Genomic DNA, 24,716 nt, shown 5'->3' on the forward strand with positions numbered 1-24,716 from the left:
GGAAGGAAGGAAGGAAGGAAGGAAGGAAGGAAGGAAGGAAGGAAGGAAGGAAGATTTCTGATAGTTTTATTCTGAGGCCCAAAATATTACATTGGACCCTCATTCCCCTATGACACCAGGCCAATGAACTTCTAGAATGGTTTCTAGAACCATCCCATCCTACTGTGGACCAAGATCCAGAAATTTGACTTCCCTCATCCACCAGCAGAAGTAGCTAGGAGCAAAAAATTACGTTTTTACTGTTGGTGGAAGAGAGTGTCCCTCACCATCCTCATCTGTTTCTCTCTTCCTGCCCCCTCCCTATGTTATCCAAACATGATTCACAATTTTACTTCTGACCCACAGACAGGAAGCTAAGACCACAGGACTGACTGTTGTTATTGATGCCAGGGAACAACCCCCCACTCCCAGTCTGGTCAATGCCCTGAGAACAACCCAGGTAAGTGGACCAAATGCTAAACTCTACTTAATAATATGAAATTTAATTGGGATAATGTAAAATCCTACATGGGTTCAAAAAATCAACTGAAAGTACAGGAAGATGGAGCTAAACAATAGTTATCATGAAAAAGATGTGGGGGTTTTAGTGGACTATAAGAACAATGTGAGTCAACATTGTGATAGAACAACCAAAAAGTTCATTGGATCTTACAGTGCATTAAGAAAGGAACAGTGTATGGAATGGGGGAATTGATAGACCCAATGTCCTCTTCCTCAAACTCATGTCATACTGAGGAACATTTAAAGGAAGTGGTAATGTTTAGAGTTCAGTAAGAGAAATTTTAAAGGGAACATAATCATTGTTTCCAAGTATTTGGAGGGGTGTTATTAGAAAGAGGGAATAGACTTGTTCTGCTTGATGCTAGAAGATAGGACTAGGAGCAAAGGGATCAAGTTGCAAAGGGGCAAATTTTGGCTCAATGGTAAAAATTAGCTTCCTAATTAGAGGGGACCAAGAGTGGAATAGGCTGTCCTGAAAATTCCGCTTCATCGGGTATCTTCCAACCCAATAGAGGATAATTTATCAGGAATGTTGTAGAAGGGGTTCATGCTTCAGGAAGCAATTGGACGAGGTGCTTTCTGAGGTCTGTTCCACCTCTAAAATGCTCTATGCGACATACAGTAGGAGAACACTTAACCAGCATTCCTATACCCCAGCCGCCATCTTGTCCTTTCTCTGTCAACATTTCCTAGTCTCATTCTATCAATTAGCAAATATGTACGGAGCATCTTCTAGACTTAAACAGAGAATCAAAGAGCTGAGGGCATCTTGGACCACCTACTCCAACCCCCTCATTTTAATAGAGGAAGAAACTGAGGCTCAGAGAGGAGAAGGAACCTACCGAAGATCAAACACAAAGCCAGCACTAGAATATATCTTCATATTCCCTGCTACATGGTGCTATGTTCAGTTCCCATAATGAAAAGAAATTGCTTATGTTGCATTGGTTTCAATTTTTTATTAATAAAATTTAATACTTCAGTATTTTATAGATATTATCTCTAACTGCTAGGTGGCACAGCAAATGGAAAAAAACAGACCTGGAGTCAAGAAGACCTTAGTTCAAATGCTATCTCAGTTATTTCCTAGCTGTATAACCCTGGGCAGCCACTTAACTTCTCAGCATCAGTTTCCTCAGCTGTAAAATTGGGATAATTTAACAGGGATGGGGAACCTGCATCCTCAAGGCCACATGTGGTCTTGAATTTAGTCAAAGGGCCATACTTGAGGACCTAGAAGGCCACAAATGGCCTCAAAGACACATCCAGAGGTTCCCTACCTCTGGTAATACCTCTCAGGATTATTGTGAGGATAAAATGAGCTCATATTTGCAAATCTTCAAGTCCTATATTAATGCTAACTATTATTACTGTCTTATCCTTGTGTGGATCACAGACCGGCCATGCCTTTTTACACTGAGTGTCTCCTCTTTTTCTGCCATTTGGTCACCATCACTGCAGAGGTAGAAGGAAGCCACATAGTTCTGAGGGCTACTTTGCATTTTATCTCTATCACAACCACTATGGCCCAAGAGTTCATGACCCGATGGCCCATCTGCTGCTGCTGAGTCTCTTCCCTCCCCCACCTCCTTTAGTTCTCAGGCATCAGGCACAATCTGGCCCTGAGCCTATCACAGAGCCATAGCATCTGAGAGTCATAGTGGCCCCCACAGCCAAAGGAAGTCCACAATAATATACCTGTCCAGTGGTCTCCTGGATTCTGCTTAGAGACCTCCAAAGAAGGAGAGCCCATGCTGTGTTGGGAAACTCAGCTTGTTGGGAAGTTTTCCTGGCCTCAGGCCTGACCTTTCCTCTTTGAAATGTCCTTTATTGCTCTTGGTTCTGCCCTTGGGACAAACAGAGCAAGTCGAAGCTTTGTTCCACATACCAGCTCTTCAGATACTTGAACAAAGGTATCACATCCCCACAGATTCTTATCTTGTCCAAACTAAAGTCCCCAGCTTCTTCAAAAGGTCCTAATATGTATGGACTTAAGAGCCTCTCACCGTCCTGGACTTTATCCAGTTTATCAGTGTCCTTCCTAAAATGATACGCAGGCCAGAGCATAGTATTCCAGATGAGGTATGAAAAGGGGAAACTACACAGTCAGAACTAGTATAAATAAAAGTACAGAACTCTATAATGGCCAGGCCTGGAGTTAGGAAGACTCCTTTTCATGAGTTCAAATCCAGCCTCAGACACTTACTAGCTACGTGACCCTGGCAAGTCACTTAGCCCTGTTTACCTCAGTTTCCTCATCTGTAAAATGAGCTGGAGAAGGAAATGGCAAATCACTCCAGTATCTTTGCCAAGAAAACCCCAAATGAGGTCATGAAGAGCAAACACGACTGAAAAATGAGTCAACAAAAAACTATATAATGACTTTTGCCTTACTAAGTATAAAATGTAGGTGTGGATGAGGGTAAATTGGTGAGGAACTTAAGCAAGAGGCAGAGAATTCCTCCATCAATGGTCTGGATGTGCAAAGGCTTAGGAAATACTTACCTGGATTGGATTCCCATGAAATTTCAATAGAGCAAATTATAAGGGTCCTTTCCCAGCTCAGTATAACAATGTAATGGTTACTTTTTGGTCCTTAGCAAATAGGGGACAGTCATGATCTGTCCTCCACACAGTGGCTTCAATCTCTGAGGAGGCTTCTTTCTCTTGTGTCCCACCTGTGGCATCTGTGAGAGGAAGTGTGTGTAGGCCAGGGTGGGCAAAGTCGAAAGGGTGAATCTGAAACTACTGTCTCCTACAGGCCCTGGCCCCAGCCTCCATTCATAGTTTGCTATTCCTGGGGGAGAAGGAAGCTGCTACCCAGCTGGAGAAGGTACCAGGCATCCAGGTAAGAGCAATAAGCATGTGGATTGGCTGAGGCCAGGGTAGAAGGGAGATGGGAAGAAAAGAGGGTTGGAACCTAGCTCTCTCTCTCTCTCTCTCTCTCTCTCTCTCTGTGCTTGCTCCAGAGAAGAGAAAGCATTTTGGTGTGGTCAGTGCTCTTTTCTTATAGGCACAATGTGGAAGAGTGTAGGAATGAACAGTCAGGCATAGTTGCTTCTGTGTTTATTCTTTAACACTCTGGCTGCAGAGAGAAAGGTTACTGGAAAAGCATGCAGTGTGTCTGTGTTTCCCTAGATGACTGTAGATGTCTGCCTGCCTGTAGAACTGTGGTTATATTCTGTGCTGCTGCTGAAGGGCTGGGATTCAGAGTAAAGGTCTAATCGAATTGATATTCCCTACCTGGACTGCATTTCCAGGTTCCTACAAAGGGTGCAAAGCAGCAAGCAAGAAAATGTGATGTTAGGGCTAAAGGGATAAAAGGGAGGGACTGAAATCACTCCATTTGCCCTGCTTTCCATGTTCTCTCTGCCTTCCCCAAACTTGACCTGCCCAGTCCCTCTAGAGTGACTGAAAAGAGAAACAGTAGGGAGTGAAACAGGAGGATTTCAGGGTGGGATGAGGTGAGAGATCCCAGAATAGCTATCCTTCATTTAAAAAAAAAAGGTGAAATGAAACATATTTCAAGAAATAAAAAATGTGTTTATTAAATAACACCTGTTTGCTTAGCCCTGGAGTCAGCTATGCTGTAGTGGTAGAGGGAGGGGAAAGAAAGGGAGGCAGGTGAGAATACAGAAGAAGATGTGGTCATCATCCTTAGAGTGGTCACAGTCTAATGGATCAGACAGAACTGATGCACATAAGACAAATAGATGAAAACATGTGATGGTGCCGGGAGGATTGGTATAAAACTTCACATGACTACAGCACTAAAGGGCTTACAAAAAGCTTTCTATGTTACTCTGTAAGACAGACAGGGTAATCAGTCAACCAATAATCATTTATTAAGTGTTTACTATGTGCCAGGCACTGTGCTAAGTAAGCCCTGGGAATACAGAAAGAAGCAAAAGATAGTCCCTGCCTTCAGGGAGCTTACCTTCTAATGGGGAAGACAACACATAAAGGAAAGATGAAGAGGAGTGACTGGGGAATGGAGAAGGTATTCAGCCGCAATCATGATGGAGCCCAGAGGAGTGCAACCTGATGGCAAATGAAGACATTTGAGGAAGGCCTTGGGCACCTTTCTTAAATGGAAAATACTTCTCTTCTCTGGAAGAGCCCTCTACCATCCAGTCAGAGGGAGGGGCTCCAGGGACAGAGAGCACCTCTGAGGTGTGAGTTAGACCTCACCAAAGTGATGGCCTTTCCGGCTTAGGGGAGTATGGAAGAGCAGAGCACCAACAGCCCCCGCCCAGAATAACACTAACCCTAGAACTCATCTCTTAGTACTGCTCTCCTGGACCACTTGACTTCATCCCAACCTGAACTGACCTTCCTAGACTTCACAAAATTCAAATTCGTCATTATCCAACCAATCCAACCTGTACCCAAACAGGGCACAAAATCCCTTCTGCTACATCCCCTACAAGCGATCATACTTCCTCTACTTAAACATCTTGGGTGGGGATGGGGAGCTCACAACTTCCCAATTACTTCTGCACTGTTTCCATTGTTAGCTCTATTGAGCCAAAATCTACCTCACCAAATGCTCCTAATTCTGCCCTCTGGGGCAAAACAGACCAAATCAGATCCAACTCCCCCGGGACAACCCTTCAACTACCCTCTAAGTCTTCTCATCTCCAAGCCTTGGCTCTTTTGGCTGGTGATATGGCATGGCCTCTGGCCTGTTCACCATCCTCATTACCCTCCTCTGTCCACCTCCAGTTTGTCAAAGGCCCTCTTACAACGTAGCTCTCCAAACTGAGCACAGTACTCCAGTTTGACCAGCAGAGGACAGCAGAACTCTTCTCATTTCCCTTGTTTGGCTACTGGTACCACTGTGATATTGGAAAAGGAAATGGCAAACCATTCTAGTATCTGTGCCAAGAAAACCCCATGGACAATTGGTCCATGGGGTCATGAAGAGTCTGGATCACAGAACTCAAGGCAGAATGGACCTCAAAGGCCATCTCCTCCAACTCCTTCATTTTAATGATGAAGAATGAGGCCTAATCCCATTGCCCCCACCCCCATTTCTCCAAGACAACAACTACAGGCTAGGGTGCTCTCTCATACATTCTGTGAGGCACGGTATATGGAATGCCGGACTTGGAGTCAGGAAAACCTACTACGGACACAGCAGCCCTGGGCAAGTCACTTATCCTCTCCAACTCAGTTTCCTCATTTGTAAAATAGATATAATAATAGCATCTACTTTACAGGGTTGTTGTGAAGATCACATGAGATAATGTTTGCAAAACGCTTTGCAAACCTTAAAGTGTTATATCATTTTTAGCTATTGAGTAAACTTCCTGAGTCCCTGTTGTGCAAGATCATTCTGTGTGCTTTATCACAATGAGGGAGTCAGAGATGAATAAGACAGCATCCCTGTATTCATAGAGCTGTGATATGGAAGGGATGATGTGGCAATGAGGCCAGTTCTTCCTGAAGTGAGGGAGACAGAGGACCCAGGTTCAAATCCTGTTTCCACTGCTTCTTATCTATATAAATTTCAATAAATCCTTTAACCTTTGTCAGGCTCAGTTCCTCATCTGTAAAATGAGGGGTTTGGGCTATGTGGACTTTAAAGTCTCATCCAAATCTAAATCTGTGGTCCTGGACGAGGATGGTCATCTCAGCCTCAAGCTGCCTTTACTGGGCATTGGATGCTGGATGTACTTTGCTTTCTCAAGGCTTCAGTTAATGTACTAGAGTCACCAGGGGTAACTCAATGTTTTGAAAAGAACAAGTGCCTTGTACTTATTTCACTCCCCATGTACATTATGCCAGCCATTCAGAGCCAGGCTGTGCTCGGTGTTCTTTTAATGTGGCTCCCTTTAATTACCACCATATACCACCGTAATGAGTGCGCAAGCTCATGTTTCTGCTCTGCTCAGGAAAATGATTTAAAATGTCGCCATCTTTCTCGGGGGTTAGTAAACGTGCCGCAGCAGGCAAATTGTTACTTAGGGACAGGCACATAAAAACACAGCAACGACTCCCTTTCTGGCCTCTGTCTGCTATTGTTCTAGGCACCCACCTCAAACCAAAACAGTCAATGGATTTATTTTGCCTGTAAGCCTGCAGAACTCATCACGTGGTCCCCAGGAACAAAAGCTTCTTCCCATCCCATCAGATATGTCTTAGTGGGTGTCCCTTTTCCTATAGCAACCCAACAATCAGGCTGATTACAAAGAGACCATGGGCTGGTTGAAGCTGCCAGCCCCTAGCTCATGAGAGTCACTGCTTTATCATACCCTAACCTTCAACCTCCATCCCGGCCTTCACACACCCCAGCCCATTACTTTCTCATAAATTTAGAGTAGAGATTATGTTCATTGCAGATGTCAAGGCTGAAAGGCTCCTTAGAACACAGAATGTCAGAGCTGAACAGGATTTTGTAATGTGGAACACAGAATGTGGGAAGTAGAAGGGATTTTGGAGTATAGAATAAATACATGGATGAATGAATGAATTATATATATATACATATATGCATGAGGATATATATGTGTGTATATATATATATATGTGTGTCTGTGTATATAATGTGTGTATAAATGCTGAAAGGGACCTTAGAGCTCATTTAATCCAACCTACCAATTTTTACAGGTATGAAAACTGAGGTTCAGAGAAATGTATGTGATTTGCTCAAGATTATATAGCAAAAAAGTAGCAGAGTTAGGTTCTCTGACTCCAGAATTCATAAATAAAGAGTTGGAAGGGGCCTTAGAGGCCGTAGAGTCCAGCTCCTAATGTTACAGATGAGAAAGCTGCTGCCCAGAAAGTTTAAGTGATTTGTCAGGGGTCCCACAGAAAATAAGCATCAGAAATTGAACCCAGTTGCTCTGACATCCGAGCCAGTCTTCTTTACGCTATGCTCTGCTGCTCCCAAACGCAGTGTTCTTTCCGCCACCAAATGAAATAAGTGCAAAGTGCCTGGCATATAGTAAGCATCACATAAATGTTCATTAAAAGCTAAGAGCTCGACCTCATTCAGTAACATAGCATCCCTATAGATGGTTGGTCAGCACCCTTCTCTACATTCCTTATAAAGCAGGGGTTCTTAGTCTAGGGTTCATTCATTTTTTAAAGTATATTTTGATACCTGTATTTCAGTGTAATTGGTTTCTTTTGTCATACTAAGTATTTTATTTTATGTATTAAAAGCATTATTTTACCAAAAGGGTTTATGACATATAAAAGATTAAGAACCTCCCCTCTCCCCATCAAATATCATAGGCTTAGAGTTGTAAGGACCTTAGAGGTCATTTAGTGATGTCCATCACTACCACCCTCATTTTACTTTTGGGGAAATTGAGGTCTAGAAGGTTTAATGATATCTAAAAGATTACAAAGGGAGGAAATACCTGAAGTGGGATTTGAACCCAAGTCCTATGAGTGTTCTTTCCACTGTAACACCCTGAATCAAGAGTCAACACATGGTTGTTATTATCATTGGTAAGAATCTACCTCTCCAGAATCCACAATAGACCTAAAGGAAAAGAATTGGGACTTTTGCTTTGTCTCTTCTTAAAGATTGCCACCTTCTCTTCAAATAAACACATAGGTTTGTAAATTTGCTTCTTCATAACTGGTGAAGGGAAAAGATAAAAAAAAAGCCAGAGCCATCCCAAAATGGAATCAACCACCATAGAAAGTAATGAGTTTCCCATTAGTCAATCAATCAATAAACACAAAGCATTTAGCAAAACCATATGTCAACTTACTGGAGATGAATGTTATGGACAAGACTCATGCTTCAGGTGGAGATTGGACCAGATGTCATCTGAAATCCTTTCCAAACCTGAGATTCTGTAAATCTATGGTTCTGTAAAACTAGAGTCATTTGAAATAAGAGTACTGAGTCTAGATTAAAAAAAAAAAAAGGCTAAGGCCAAGGCAGTGTGGTGCAATAGAATGAGAATTGGATTTGCTGTCATAGGCCCTGGCTTTGAATTCTGACTCTGATGTTTGTTACCTGTGTGCAGCAGCAACTACACTGGCATACCCAGGATGGCTGCTAGCACAGGTTCTACTACATCTGCTCTACTAGGAAAGATAGCTGTTTAAGGGGTCAACAATGTTTTTTAATTACATTTACTAGATCAAGGGAAAAGTCAGTACCCTGAACTTCAAAGGAAATACAAGCAGAGAAATAAAGACCAACAGATGGGGCTCTGACTGCCTGAATCAACTATATACTCTACATACATCCCTGGATTAAGAGACCTTTTACATCTGAACAGGCAGGGAGCTCTGAACATACTGCCACTCAGAATCTCGACCAGGGAAACACAAGATCCTTCTCATAAGTGAACTCCCAAAGCAAAATACCAACTCAGAGTATATATAGATATACTTCTCAGAGCCAGAAGGCATCATAACTCTCATGACTCAGTGCCTAATTAGAAATTATCAAAAAAAAGTATGAAAGCCTCCCCTAAGCAAGCTTCCCTTAATGGGCTCCACCTGAAGCCTATTAATGGTGGGGGTGGGGGGGGGTGGGGGAGGTAGATCTTATATCCCATTAACATTCCACTCTATTGTTGTTGTTGTGACCTCAGACAGTTCAATTCAACCGGTATTTAGAGAAGCCACTTTCTCTCCCTCAGCCTTCACTTTGTCTTTTTTTTTTTTTTTTTTAAGCAATCAGGGTTAAGTAACTTGCTCAAGGTTACACGGCCAGGTGTTTCTGGGTGGGTGCTAAGTGTCTGAGCCCGGGATTCGATCTCCAGGTCTTCTCAACACTGGAGCCGTGCTCTTACTCGCTGTGCTACCTGGCCGCCCCTACTTTGTCTTTTATAAAATGAGTGAAGTTAGACAAGATGGGCTTTGAGGTCCCGTCCAGCTTTAAATCCAATGATTTAATACCAGGCAGAGAAAGAAGACTAGGTGGGAGTGGGGTTGTAGGGGTGGGAAATAGGGAAGGAAGGCAGGTTTGGATAGTTAAATCCTTCAGTCAAAGTGAAAGACTAAGTTAGACCAGCAACCTAGAGAGAAAAAGTGCAATATCAAGGCATTCCAGTGCCTGACAAACACTCCAGGACTCCTGCTGATCTGTGTTCTTTATGTCTAACATCTCATTTTATTTTTCCCTCACCCAGGTGGAGGTGCTGACATCCCTGAAGGCCCTAAGCCGCCACGTGGACCAGAGCCAGCTGACCCCAGACCTGGAAGGTTCCTTCCCATATTGCCACAATCAGTGGGTTCATTTCTTCCAGGTGTTTACAATCATGGCCTTCAGTCTTCTCCCCTTTGCCTTCTTGCTTAAAAGAGCAGATCTCTTCTACTCAAATCTCACTCTTACCTTTTGTTTCTGTCCCTATGTGGAGTACTAAAAAGGGAACATACTAATGACAAAGATACAACCCCTGCCTTCGAGGGAACACTAATGACAAAGATACAATCCCTGCTTTCAATTCAATTTAATATTTACCAAGCATTTACCATGAATAAGGTTCCTATGTCAAGATACTAAAATTATACAGTCCCTGCCCTCAAGCAACTTAGCATTGTAACCCACTGCACATTCTAATAGAGGAATATGGCAAGAACACAGAAAGTGTAATACAAAGTCAAAAGCAACAGGATCCAAAGAGAAATCCAGAAAAAAAAAGAACTCAAGAAAAAATGTGATGAGAAAGAGAACATTTTTAGTTGAGGGGTGGGGTGAAACAGGGAAGGCTGCATGGAAGAGGTGGTACCTGACCAGGCCTAGAAGGAAGAGAGGGATTTAACCAGGTGACCGTGAGGAGTCTGTATCTCAGACCTGGGGGATGTCCTAGGCAAATGAGAAGAGGTGGGATAAGGCTAGTCATCTAGTACAGTGAGAAGCTGGAGTATGTTAAGGGGATTAAGGCTGGAAAGATAGGTCTGAGCATAATTGTGGAAGGCTTAAGTGGTAAGGGCAAGGAATTTGCATTTTATTTTAGGAGCGATAGGGAGTCACTGAGATTTTTGGAGCAGATATGACATCATAAAATCTATACTTTATGAGGATTCTTTTGGCAGTTTGAAGTCTAGGGAATCAAAGATATGTCCATGAATAACCATGATACAAAGTAGGGTGTAAAGCTATAATAAGGGTGTTAAAAACACAGAACTGTGAGAAAGCACAAGGGGAGGGATTGTGTTCAGCTGGATAGGTGTCCTGGAGGAAGAGCCAGCAAGAAATGATCAGGTGGAGCTGGATCAGTATGAGACAAAGTGCATTCCAGTGGGAAAAAAGTGATAAGACCAAAGGCATGGGAGCAGAAAAGTGGAAGGGTTCAAGGAACACTGGGTATTTCTGTTTGGCTCTGACATAGGCTATGGAAAGAGGAACGATGGAAAGAAGGCCATGTAGCCAGGGGCCCTCTGGGGTGTGATAATAACAGGAACTTGGAGCATTGCTGCTGTCCTAGATAGCAGAGGAAGAGGTCACTGCTTGGCCTCCTGGGGCCTGGCCCAGCCCACTCTGGGCAAGTCATTCCATCCTGCTTCGTGCTTTCCAGGGGAACAGCTTGACCATTAGAGCAAGATGTACACTTGCTTAGAAATCTAATGATTTGCTATTTCTAGTCATAAGGGGAAGGTACTCACCCCAAGGATCATAGATTGAGGACCACAATGTACTCTATAGGTCATCAGGTGTAACCCTCTCATTTTATGGGTAAAGGAACTGAGGCACAGAGAGGCACTTATATAAGTGACTTTCCCAGAGTTAAACAACTAGGAAATAATCTGAGATAGAATTTGAATCAATTTCTGTCACACTCTTAAGTATAGCCCTATTGACATTACCTCTCAGAGAACCCCCTCAGAGCTTTAGAACCCACTGAATTATAGGATTTGGAGCTGGAAGGGCCTCTAGAAATCATCTATTTCAACCTCCTTCACTTGACAGATGAGGCCCAGAGACAATAAATAATTTGCCCTATCACCTAAGCAGTAGATAGTAGAGCCAGAACTTAAACTCAAATCCTGACTCCAAATACAGTGCTGTTTCCAATAGGCCATATTGCTGCCCTTGCCAGGTATGCAACACAGTGTCGCCCCTCATAGAGTCTATACTCTTATAGGGACAGATGAAGCATCTGCATCTAATTTGAGCTGCATCAGGGAAGCCAGCTAGGAGGAGGAGAAGTAGGATTGAACCAAGGCCTACCAAGAGTTAAGAGATGATTTCTCCCATCCACCCCTCCCCTCAGTAGGTCTACGTCTTTGTCTTTAGGAGCTTGTTTTGTCAGAGTATCCCAGTGCTTACTCTGAGAGATACTATACTATATGGTATAACCACCAGAGGTTAGATGACCACTTGCTGGGGATATTCAATTATACTTGTTCAAGTACAGGTTAGCCTAGATGGCCTCTGAGGTCCCTTCCAACTCAGAGGAGGGGTCTGTGATTATGAGTAGGGGTAAGTCCACTACAGTTTCCTGGGAGTCAGGAGACCTAGGTCCTAGTGGGTCTGTCACTAACTCTGCAATTGGTCTTCCAAGTTTCCTTTCCCCTCTGGGCCTCAGTTTCCTTATCTATGAAATTGGGGTAATAATACCTTCACTGGGGACCTCACAGTGGTATCTTTGTGGACCAAGTGAGATAAGGGATGGGAAAGTGCTTCATAAACAGTAAAGCACCATAGAATGGTAAGCTATTATTCACTGGATATTGCATAGATAACTATTGGTTATATTATAATGTTCAATAATATAATTTGAGAGGCAATATGATATAGTAGAAAGGGCCCTGGATCTGGAATCAGATGACCTAGATTTGAATCCTGTCTCTGCTACCTTCAGCAAATTGGCTTAAGCTCTCTAAGCCCAACTTTCTTCATGTGTAAAATGAGAGGGTTGAACTAGATGATGTCTGACGTCACTTCCAGCTCTAAATCTATTTCATACACACATACACATACAGAGCAAAGTGGCAATAGACTTATACACATATGTATATGTGTATGCATATATATACACATGTATGTATACTATATGTAGATATAGATTTATCTATATATGTGTGTGTGTATACATATAGTAAGGTGGCACAGTAGATACAATGCTGGGTCTAAAGTAAGGAAAACTTACCTTCCTGAGTTCAAATCTGACCTCAGACACTTACTAGCTGTATAACCCTGGGCAAATCACTTAACTTTGTTTGCCTCAATTCCTTTTATGTAAAATGAACTAGAAAAAGAAATAGCAAACTACTTCAGCATCTTTGCCCAGAAAACCCCAAATGGGGTCATGAAGAGTTAGACATGATTGAAGCAACTAAACAACATGTATGTATGTATGTATGTATGTATGTATGTATGTATATGTATGTATCTATATACACACACACACATATATATAATATCTGTATATCCATCATACCCGATGGGGGTACACTAGAACCTTTCCCAATAAATACAAGAGTCAAACTAACAAAAATAAATAAAGCTATAATTCTATGATCCAGTTAATCTTAATGTTATAATCTACCAGTAATGACCTATCCTCCAGAAGCAGCAGAAAAATCTATAAAGATATGAGAATTATATATCAAAATTAAAGGATAATAGATAGAAAAATCATATATCAGTGTCCACAAGACACCCCAAAATTGGGAGATCGGTTTATTGGGTGCATCCCCTGTGAAGAATGTGATGAAAAATTGGTTATTAGATTAGGAACTCCTTGAAGGTGGATACTGTGTTGTTTTTCCATCTTCTCTCAAGGGGCTTGCAAACAGTTGATACTTAAATCTTTATTGAGTTAACATGAATTAGAATCACAAGATCCAAAGGGTTGAGATCTCCTGGTTGAGTGGGATACTCCCATTGATGACATTCCAGCTCCATGGAAACATTGTACGTTATCATAACTGAGACCGGAATAGCAGGAGGCTTTCCAAAGGGTTTTTGTATCCACTATCTCTTTTTATCCTCAGGACCATAGTGTGACAGAGAAGTGGGGCAGGAATTGGGATCATATCCATCTTATGAGTAAATAAAGGCATAGGAAAAGGCAACTTGGAAAACTGACCCCTAGAACACAGATTCCCAGACTCTCAAAGCAGGGCTCTCTCAATGTTAGCACTAAAATCACTCTCAGGCAGCATGAGAGAGTTCATGTAACATCACTGAGGACCAGGAGACTTCAGAAGCCTATACCTGATTATAGACTATTTTAATCCCTATCTTCTCCAATCAACAAAAAATTATTAAGAACTTCTTGACAATGTGTGAGGCTTTATGCCAAGGTCCTGGGGTTACAAAGAAAGGTGAAAACTAACGTAGACTTCAAGGAGCTTACATTTTAACATAACTCCCCCCTCAGTTCTATGTCTGCCCTCCTCCCTTCAAGCTAAGCATTAACTGCCTTCCCCTTGGGACCTCTTTCTTCCAGAGAGTGGACCCCTTCCTGACTGAACTCCGCAAAGTTTCCACACTTCTCCAGGATGCCATCCAGGAATTTGAGAAGGGCAAGCCTCCCAAAGGAGTACAGGTGAGCACAGGAAACAAACTAGGGATGCAAGGAACAAGTCCCAGCTAAAGTCTCACAGTCAGATTTTGTAATACCTACTTATTTACTTGGGAGATAGGACAGGAATTGCTGTCCCTATTTTGCAGAGGAGAAAACTGAGTCCCAAAGAAGTAATTAAATATGGCTTATCAAGGGATACACAAACAAGTCACTGACAGATCTTGGTCTCCAGTCTCCTATCCCCAGAGAAGGCATCTAGCCAGTGTTTCCTCCCTTCTGACCTGACAGTCTGAGGATCCCCAGATGTGGCAGAAAGGATACAGGTTTGGTCTGAGTCTTCCAGATATTGAAGACCTTATAGAATGAGCTGTAGATCAGTGGAACTAGAGAGAAGGAGTGTGCTCACTGAAAACTGGTGACTTGACTGCATTTGGAAAGATGCCAGGAGCCACCAAAAGACTGACCCTGGGGAGCTTAAGGACCCCTTGTGCTATCTAAACGTAGCTCCTCTACAGCCTGAGTTAACCAAGAGGCAGCTAGGTGGCGCAGCTGATAAAGCACTGGGCTCAGAATCAGAAAAACTCAGCTTCTAGAGTTCAAATCTAGCCTCACACACCTACTTGCTGTGTGACCCTGGGCAAGTCACTTAAGCCTGTTTGCCTCAGTTCCTCATCTGTAAAAACAAACTAGTCAAGTAAATGGCAAACCACTCCAGTAGCCTTACCAAGAAAACTCCAAATAAAATTACGAAGAGCCAGACACAACTGAACAACAACAGAAAGACCAACCAATGTCCCCCCAATAAAAGCCTGGGTGTACCCTAAGTCCATTGGTTGAGAAAGGTAGTAGTATTGCCAAGCCTAAACTTGACTTTAATGCCTCCCCATTTCCCTGCAGGAAGCAACTCAGAGCATGACCAAATACAAGCAGATGATGGAGACTGTACTTAGTGATGCCCAGCTGGTAAGTCTACAGAGAGAAGGGGGAGCTACCTTAGCCAGGCTCAGGAAGGAGGCCTGCAAGCTTGGTCACTCACCGGAAGTCAGGTACGGCAGTTCCTGGGATAGGTGTTTGCTTTCACCTCCAGGTTTAGAGGGGTGGCCCTTCCTCACTCAGGATCCACTGTCCTTCTTGGTCCTCTGTACAACGTGTTGAGTCAGAGATGGCAGAGGAGCATGAAACTATCATGACTCAAGCTTCCTTTGGGTTTCAATAAAACTTATTGACTGCCAACCAGGGACCACAATTCGCAGCTAGTAAAACCAGTTGGTCTTAATTATGTATCCACAGGCCAACATGGCATGATCTGAGGGGTATTTCCAAAAATCTCTATGCCCCAAAGTGACTTCATTATCCATAAGGGACTACAACCCACCAACTATAATGATGTCTAACATAAAACACATGTTCATAGATTTAGAATAAAAGAGACATTGGAATAGAGAACAGAGAAGGCAGAGCTGGAAGGGATTCTACAGTATAGTATGGCTGATCTCCAATGGACCTTATGATATAAATATAAATAGAGCTGAACTGGACCTTGGATTATAGACCATAAACCATAAGATGATAGATTTAGAAATGGATGGGTCTTTAAAATATAGGATGTAGAATGTTAGAGCTCAAAGAAATAGAGAATATTCCAGACCAAAGCTGGAATTGAATGAATAAATTTTTTAAAAGGACTTATTAAGTGCTCGCTATGTGCCAAGCATTTTAGTGAAGCATGGGGGATACAAAAAAAAAAAAAAAGAAAAAGACAGTCCCTGGCATCCAAGGATTCACACTTGAATTGAAAGAGACAACTAGTATAGAAAGTAGCTGCAGGGTATATGGAAAGGTCCAGGTCAGATGGCAAGGCCTGGGAGCCCTTAGGATGCGTCTGCCTCACAAAAGTAGCCCACTACCATTGGAACATGGGGAAGGGGTCTAAGGACAAGAGTGGAGAGAAGATTCTGGGTTCCTTCTGGCAGGAGTGGGGATTGGGAAGGGGACCTGTATCAAGCTAGGAGGACAAAAAGGGAACAGGACATTGGCAGGAAAATAGGGGGAGGAAAAGAGGTTCCTTTTGGTTCTGTCTCTGTCTGGGACCCTCCAGGTACCCCAAGATGGGATCTGAGATGACTGGGGAGGAGAAAGGAGGTCCTTTGACCTCAGTTTGACCCCAGTTCTGATCAGCTAAAAGACAACTCAGACCATAGATCATGGAACATAGAATTGATCATAGGATCCTAAATTTAGACTTTGAAGAAACCTTAGAAATTATTTAGTCCAACTCTCATTTTATAGATGAGGAAATTGAGTCCCAAAGAGGTAAAGTTATTTATCCCATATCACATCAATAAAAAGTAGCATAACTTGTAATTCCAAACTAGGGCCTTTGATTCCAAGTCCAGTTATTTTTTTCCCCCACTATATCACATTATCCTACATCAGAGCTAGTATGACTTAGGGCACAGAAAGTAGAATATCAAAATATCTAAGTTTCTTAAGGATGGAGACTGGCTTGCTTTTATCTTCATGTCCCCAGAACCTAGCAGTGTCTTGGTCGTAGGAGGTAGTTAATAAATGTGTTTTTCCTCTTTAATTTGTTTAATTCAATGTCAAAAACATCTAATGTCGGGGCGGCCAGGTAGCACAGCGAGTAAGAGCACCGGCTCCAGTGTCGAGATGACCTGGGGATCAAATCCAGGTTCAGATACTTAGCAACACCCAGAAATAACTGGGCGTGTAACCTTGAGCAAGTTACTTAACCCCAATTGCTTAAAAAAATAAATTAATTAATTAACATCTAATGTCAGAAATGGAAAGAACTTTAGAACACAGACTATTAGAGCTAAGAGGTACCTTAGAAGTCACTAGGTCTCATTTCCTCCCTTTATAAAAGAAAAACAAGGAAACCGAAAGAGATTATACATGACTTGCCTAAAGGCACCCAGCTAGTAAACAGTAATGTAAAATTCAAATCCAGATTTCCTGACTCTTTCCATTGGACCATTTTGCATTCATTATAGATTCTACCAAAGATATTTCAAGTACTAAAGTGTTCTGTGGTCCTTTCATTTTGGGAAATTAAAGTGTTGCATCTCCTGGAGTAAAATGTAAACCTCCATCATTTAACCTCTTAGGATCACTAGTTTCTTGGCAAATTCCATGTTTATATAAAGAAAAGAGAGCATGACCCTGGGAGAGAGGATGGGTAAGTTTTGATGGGAGGTAGGGTATAATGTAATAATGAAGTGCATAGAGAATGAGCAAGGTTGGGAGCAAAGCCAGGGAGGACTGGTCATCCTTAGGTCTCTGCCATGGACAGCCTAGATAGCAAAAGGAAATGTGAGGGCAGCAGGAATTTGGGGACATAGGGTAATAGAATGCCAAAAGTAAGAACAGGGATACAGAAACAGGAGGTAAGAGTGAGCTGGTGACTATCCCTTCCATGTTTGTCACTACCCCCTGTCACTCAGCCCTGCCAATCAATAAAGTGCAGGGGCAGAGCCCTGAACTAGGAGTCATGGACCCTCTGGGAGTCAAGAGACCTGGGCCCTCTATCCTCAGTTCATTCACTGGATGAATTCCTGGCTCCCCTTAAAGTAGAAAGAGCACAGTCAAAGTTCAAGGACCTGAGTTTAAATTTAGAGACCTTGAACAATTAATTCACTTGCCATCTCTAGGCCACTATTATCTCATATAAAATGAGGGGCTTCGCTTAGGTAGTCCCGATAGTAGGAAAAGCCCTGGAGTTGATGTCAGAGGGCATAGACTTGAAGTAGAGCTCTCCTTTGTCTTACCTGGATGACCCTTAGCAAGAGACTTAACCTCCAGTGACCTGAATTCCCTTATTTACAAAACGAGAGTGTTAAACTAGGTGAATGGTTTTTAAGGTTTCTTCAAGCCCTTATATTTGACTACCTGCCTCTGATTGAGAAGTTGCTCTGGGCTTGGGAAAGTTGGATAAAGGGAAGTGACCTTCACCTGTACTTGCCTCTCCCTGCCTTCTCTACCTCAGAAGAAATCAGTGCCAATCCGATCCAGGCCTTACCCACTCAACCAGGACAGAAGGAGGGCATCGGCCTTGCACTCTGGACTTGGTAGTTGGACCTAGAGTGAGCACAGTTACACTACCCATCTTCGTCATTAGATGGCACTGCTTCCTCACAAAGCCCCAGCCTGTTCTCTCTTTGGGTTGTTGCTAGACCTCGGCTCCTTCCCCATCACTCCATCCAGCCCATCTTCCCCACAAGCAGAGCTGGGACCAGAGGACCATAGATTAGCACTGTCAGGGACCTCAGAGTCCATCTACTCCAGGGGCTTTCCTTTGGGTCTTGGAGGCTTTGAGCAGTCTGGTGAAACTTGTGGACTCCTCAGAATCATCAAATAAAATACAGAAGATCACAAAGAAAACCTGAAGCATAGCTATTAAATGTGGGGGAAAAAATCCTGGACTCCCTTCCACCACTAGTACTTTGCAAATGAAGAAATTAAGACCAGGAACATTAAGTGACTTGACTAAAGTCACATTGACAATTAGTTGCCAAAGGCAGGATTTAAATGCAGGTCCTAGGTGGCACAAAGGATAGGGGGCCAAGCCTGGAGTCAGGAAGACTCCTCTTCCTAAGTTCAAATCTGGTACAACATATATTAGATAGGTGACCCTGGGCAAGTCACTTAAACCTGTTTGCCTCAGTTTCCTCATCTGAAAAAAACAAGTTGGAGAAGGAAATGGCAAACCACCCTAGTGTCTTGGCCAAGTGTCCAAACCCCAAATGGTGTCACAAAAAGTCAGACACAACTGAAAAATGACTAAACAGCAACAAACAACCTCTGACTCTAAGAATATTGTTCTTTCTATTGTACTGATTGTTGCTGCTGCTAAGTCATTTTCAGTCATGAGGTACAAAGGCTCTTTAAGGTCTTTAAGGTCAAAGAACATCAGCAACTGGGAGAATCACAGAATAATAACAGCTCCCACTTCTATGATGCCTTAAGATTGAAAAAAGCATTTTCCTTACAACCCATTGAGAAGGGTAGTATAAATATTAGTAACTGCCTTTGAGAGCTAAGGAGACAGCATAGTATGATGGGTTGGGAGCTAGCCTTAGTATCAGAAAGATCCAGGTTCAAGTTCTGCCTATGACATATTCTGACCACAGGCAAATGATTTCATTAAACTCTCAGTGCCTACAGATAATTTTCTAGGATTTTATGTTTGAAGATAAAAGGAACTGCACCATCACCAGTTCCCCAAACCAGTGAAGTTACAGATATGTAAAAAAAATTCTTTAAACAAACCCCATTTAACATAGGGGAAAACTCAGGCTCTGTAGTCACACAGCTAGTAAGTATCAAGCCAAGATTGAAACCCAGGTCTTATGACTCCAAGTCTAGTGTTCTTTTCCTATGCATGCACTCTCAGTGAAAATGTCATGATGAAAGTGACATTCTTTTTTGTTTGTTTTGGGGGGGGATTGGCAGAATTGATTTTTTTAACATTCTTTTTTTTTATTTTGAGTTCCAAATTCTCTTCCTCTCTCCAGCCCCTCCCCCACCAATTGACAAGTCAAGCAATATGATACCCATTATACATGTGAAATCATGCAAAATGTATTTCCATATTAATCATGTAAAAAAAAGAAATAAAGTGAAAAAGTATTCATCAGTCTGCACTTAGAGTTCATCAGTTCTCTTTCTGGAGGTGGATGGCATTTTTTCTCATGAGTCCATTAGAATGGATGGGTCATTTATTGATCAGAGTGGGTGAGCCTATTCACAGTTGATTAACTTTACATTATTGCTGTTACCATGTACAGTATTCTCCTGGTCCTGTTTACATCACATTCATACAAGTCTTCTCAGATTTTTCTGAAACCATTCTGTTCATAATTTCTTATAACACAACAGCATTCTATCACAAGCATATACCACAACTTGTTCATCCATTCCCCAATTGATGGGCATTCCTTCAACTTTCAATTCTTTGCCACCACAAAAAAAAGAGCTGCTATAAATAATTTTGTACATATACATTTTTCTTTTATCTTTTTGGGAAACAGACCTAGCACTCGTATTGCTAGGCCAAAGGGTATGCACAGTTTTATAGCTCTTTGGGTATAGTTCCAAACTGTCAGAATGGTTGGACCAGTTCACAACTTGGGGTTACATTTGAGACGACTAAGGAGCATAGTGTATAGAATGCTGGACCTAGAGTAAGGGAGACCTAAATTCACATGTAGCCTCAGACACTTACTTGTCATCTGATCCGGCCACACGGTTCAGTTTCTTCATCTATCAAACGAGAAAATCTGTTAAAATAATTAATAATAATAGCACCTACCTCCCAGGATTGTGGTGAGGATAAAATGAGACATTTGCAAAGTACTTTGCAAACCTTAAAGCACTATTTATTATTATTTTAGTTGATATATAAAGATGGACAGGAATTCAAAAGACAAAAAGAAGAAATGAATATAGCCCAGCTATAAGACAGAGTGGCCAACCTGCTTCCAAAGACCTTAGAAATCATTACAACAAGGGGTGGCTAGGTGGTGTGATGAATAGAGCACTGGCCCTGGTCAAGAGAACCTGAGTTCAAATCTAGCCTCAGACACTTAACACTAGCCATGTGACCTTGGGCAAGTCACAACCCCAATTGCCCTGTTTCCCTCCCTCCAAAAAGCCAAAAGAAAAATCATTCTAACACTATTTTCTAACTCTAGGTCAAACCAGCAACTATGCAAGGTATTTTAGCAAAAGTGTCAGATCAAGTCCTATCCTCAAATTACTTACAATACTGGAGGATATAGTCTTGAAGCTGTCGGTCGGCAAGTATATTTAAGCACTTCTTATGTGTCAGACACTGTGCTAAGCATTAGCAATACAAAGAGAAGGAAACACTAATATGGCAGCCCCTGCCCTAAAGGACCTTATATTCTAATGAGAGAGACAACATATGATAATTACATACAAAGTAAATGGAAAGTAATTTCAGAAGTGAAGGCCCTAGCAGCTAAGAGAACCAGGAAACACTTCCATACTACAGAAGGTGGTATAGGGAGGATTTTGATGAATGGCGGGCACACTGAGCTCTACCCATGCCCTCTTGTGACCTTTTGCACATCTTTAGAAGATGGCTAGAGCAGTCCCTGGATGATACATCTTAGCAGGGATGGAATGTGGTGTCCATTTTGGACTAAATAGACATTGAGGTCTCTTCCTATTCTAAGATTCTGTCCTTCATTAATCTGTGATCCTCCTTGGTCCTCAGGAACAGTATGGCTTTGGCAATGGCCCTGTATAGTCAAGTAGAAGAAAGGGTACATGTGCTGGTGACCACATCTAACAAGAGCCTGCAGAGACTGGAATCCCTGGTGCAGACAAGTGAACTGGAGTCCGAGTTCCGCCAGGTGAGTGAGTGAAGGGGCAGGGCCGTGGACCTTTGGCTCACCTGAGCCAACTAGACTTGCCTCAGGAAGGGAGGCCTTGCACCAATATCCCCTAGGAAAGGGTCAAGAGGACTTAATACACAACTCTCCCACCTGTAACATACATCTCTTCCACCCATCCCAACACCTGTGGTCCAAGGAGGCAAATTTCGCCTCAATGTAAAGAAAAATCCACTAATCATCAGAGCTGTAATGAATTCTCCTTTGCTAAAAGGTTTTGGGTGGAGATTGGTCGATAATTCATCAAGATGTTATACAGGAGATCCATAGTTTGGTGGAAGTTAGAGTAGATGACCTCTGAGGTCCTTTTCAGCTATAGGATTCTAAGACTCCCCAAGCATTCACCTGAACTAGATTAATAATCTATGTATTCTCTGGAGAATAGAAGCTCTGCTTTTTCATCTTTGAGAACTAAGGATGCTCTTAGGTTTCCCCAAAATCATCTCTACCTCTTAAAGAGGAAGAGGTTCTCCTTCTCCAGAGAAATAGAAGATAAAGCAGTGCATCCATGTCCCAAAGCAGAGGGATGACCCACATGACCCTATGAAGCCCCTCTAAGGTCCACTAGCTCTGCTGGGTTCTTAGGCTCAGGGGTTCAGTCTCTGCAGTCCTAATTAGTGTGTTCATTCAACAAACATTTATTAATGGCCTACTATGCCCATGCTAGTCACTGAAAGAAAGATTCCCTTCCATTCTCATATAACTTATAGTTTAAAGGACACACAGTTAGCCATACAACACTGCATGATTTTTTTAAATGCTTAGAGAGGTATAAGGAAAGTACTATGGGAGGTCCCAAGGAGAAACTTGTTATTGGCCAGAAAATTTAAGAAGGCTTCCTGGGGGAAGTGATAGTTGAATTAAATAGGTGAAGATGGTAGAGAGAACATTCCAGGCATAGGGAATGGTGTGGAAGCAGGAGAGCACAGAACATGTTTGGGAGTCAGAGTAGAGTAGTCCGATTTTTTGGGGTGTTACAGTATGGGGAGTAATATGGAATACAGCTGGAAAAGTAAGAAAGCATCAGATTGTCGATGACCCTGAATACCAGCTGGAAAAATCTGAACTTGATAAATAGGTAATACAATAAGTAATCAATAGGAAACACAGGAGTTCTTTGGGCAAAGGAGTAACAAAAGACTGGAGGCAGAAAGGAGTTTAGGAAAATCAGAATGATGTACCCTGTGAATGATTCCTTCCCAAAGTAAAAGACTCTGGAATGGATTGGAACTTACAGCAGGCATCTCTTCAGCTGATCCCTCATACCTCATACCTTCCCCAGATCAGTGACTGGATTGACGGGGAAGGAACTACATGGCTTAAGGCACTGACACCTTTGGAATGGAGCCTGGAACGTGTGGAAAAATCCCATGAGCAGTTTGAAGAATTCTTCCAGCAGGCCACGGTATGTCTCCTCTAAGGAAGTTGAGGTCAATGACATAACAGAGGCATGTGAATGAGCAAAGGGGGTATTAGAGAGACAGAAATCACTGCTTACCTTAACTCTGACTGACTATCAGACACCTGATGCAGGCATGCCTGAGAGAATAGGGGAGGATTCAGAAGATGCTCTCAAGAATTCAGCTGTGTTAGATATAATGAAAGAGCTATCATCACCTGTCCCTCTGGTGCACAAGGTACACATACACGAAAGAACAAATGGACAAATGGGAGGGAAAGCCACCTAGGGCACCAGATTCCAGAGCCACAATTTTCTGATACAGAGATGTCTTGCTTTCTCTCCTTCTAACACAACCGGATCCACAGCCACAGTATATGAATGTGTCCTTTTTTCCTCCTAACAAACCCACCGATGCACTAGGGCCAAACCGGGAACCTTGCATTCAGGGGACACTCCATAACTGCTTACTGAATTTGAGCAGAACCTCAAGTGAAGGTCTCTTCTCTTCTCCTTCAGGCTCACTACATCCGAGGCTTAGAGCTGTCAAAACAAGCGGCCAGATTCCAAGGAGCTGAGCCCCCCGAGGAGATTGCAGCTTTCACAGCTGCTAAGAGCACCTTCCAGGCCAAACTGACTCACTTCTACATGGCCATAGAGAGGCAAAGGACAGACCTGGAAACCCTCCTCCATCTCTATCGATTTTGCAACAAGGTGAATATGGTTACTGCTCTCCGCTTGGAGACAAAGAGCTTGGAGTCTTGTTAAGAGCTTTGAATCTGTAGTTAGGTGACTGAGTCCCAAGTTTACAGTTCTTACTGGGTGACCCCAAGATAAGCCAATTCCTCTTTGTGAATTTCAGTTTGTCATTATCATTAGATGGTATTTGTTCATCAGTAAGGTCAGGATAGTAACACTTGCCCTACTTACCTGCCTTACAGGGCAAGTATGGAATAGTAAGCTATAATACAGATATGAATTATTTTTTATTTCTCTTTTGTTTCTGGTGGGGAAGAGGATATCACACTCGGCAATGACTTCTGGTCCCTCTCAGTCATCCCAGGACCAACATCGGCCTACATGTGATCTAGTCCATGGTTTTCCAAAATACCCCATTAAAGAATTAGGAATGATAGGAAGAACTTTAGACTTGGAGTCAGAGGACCTGAGATCTAATCTTGTATTTTCTATTTACCAGGCTTTGGGACTTTGGACAAGGTCTTCTCTTTGGGTCTCTTTCCTTAGCTGTAAAATAAAATTGGACGAAATGATGTATAAGGTTCTTTCAAGCTTGAAAAGTCATGAAGACCCTCCCCTTCACTCTCCCCTCACCACCACATATGTTACAGCATTCTGAATTTCCTCCTTCCCCTTTCCAATTTTTAACCAAAAGGGGCATAGGTGATAACAGATAAAGGTGGGAGACCATATTGTGACCTTGGGGGAGTCATATCCTCCCTTGGTCTCAGTTTTCCCTGATGTAAAATGAGGGGCATAGACTAGATTTTCTCTAAGATCCCTTCTGGTTTGCGTGTGGTCACTTGTGTGACTCTAAAGATGGCTGAGGGTGTATGCATGTTTGTACGATAAGGTTGGAAGTAGGCTTTGAATAAAGAAATTAGTGGATAGTAAAAAGAGGGCTCCTCATATTCCTCGGGAATCTCCTAGTGAGCTCTTGTTCTAGAAGAGGGCCTAAGACACCAACAACAAAAGATCCTAGATTTAGAACTGGAAGAAGCCTGATAGAGGTCACCTAGCCCCTCCCCCTCATTTTGCCAGGGACCAAAATGAGACCCAGAAGTCACTTATCCAATTTACACAGGATCTTAAGACTTACAGGTGAAAGGACCTTTAAAGATCATCTATCTTGGAGTTGGCAAACTATAGCCCACAGGCCAAAGCCAGCTGGCTGCCTGGTTTTGT

General features: G+C 42.5%; 1 protein-coding gene across 1 annotated transcript in view; it reads left to right on the forward strand.

Annotated features, from left to right (window-relative positions):
- Positions 1-24,716, forward strand: part of KIAA1755 (KIAA1755 ortholog) — a 76,018-nt gene that overhangs the window by 40,628 nt on the left and 10,674 nt on the right. The window contains exons 6-13 of the mRNA XM_069063506.1: positions 346-439; positions 3,263-3,349; positions 9,609-9,725; positions 13,878-13,976; positions 14,853-15,001; positions 21,217-21,355; positions 22,677-22,799; positions 23,313-23,507. Of these exons, the coding sequence (XP_068919607.1) occupies positions 346-439; positions 3,263-3,349; positions 9,609-9,725; positions 13,878-13,976; positions 14,853-15,001; positions 21,217-21,355; positions 22,677-22,799; positions 23,313-23,507 (1,003 nt within the window). The remainder of the gene's footprint in view (positions 1-345; positions 440-3,262; positions 3,350-9,608; positions 9,726-13,877; positions 13,977-14,852; positions 15,002-21,216; positions 21,356-22,676; positions 22,800-23,312; positions 23,508-24,716) is intronic.

This window comes from Petaurus breviceps, unplaced genomic scaffold (genome assembly GCF_028583685.1).
Source record: "Petaurus breviceps papuanus isolate PSGF00001 unplaced genomic scaffold, PetGlider_PUasm1.0 90591, whole genome shotgun sequence".
Taxonomy (NCBI): domain Eukaryota; kingdom Metazoa; phylum Chordata; class Mammalia; order Diprotodontia; family Petauridae; genus Petaurus; species Petaurus breviceps.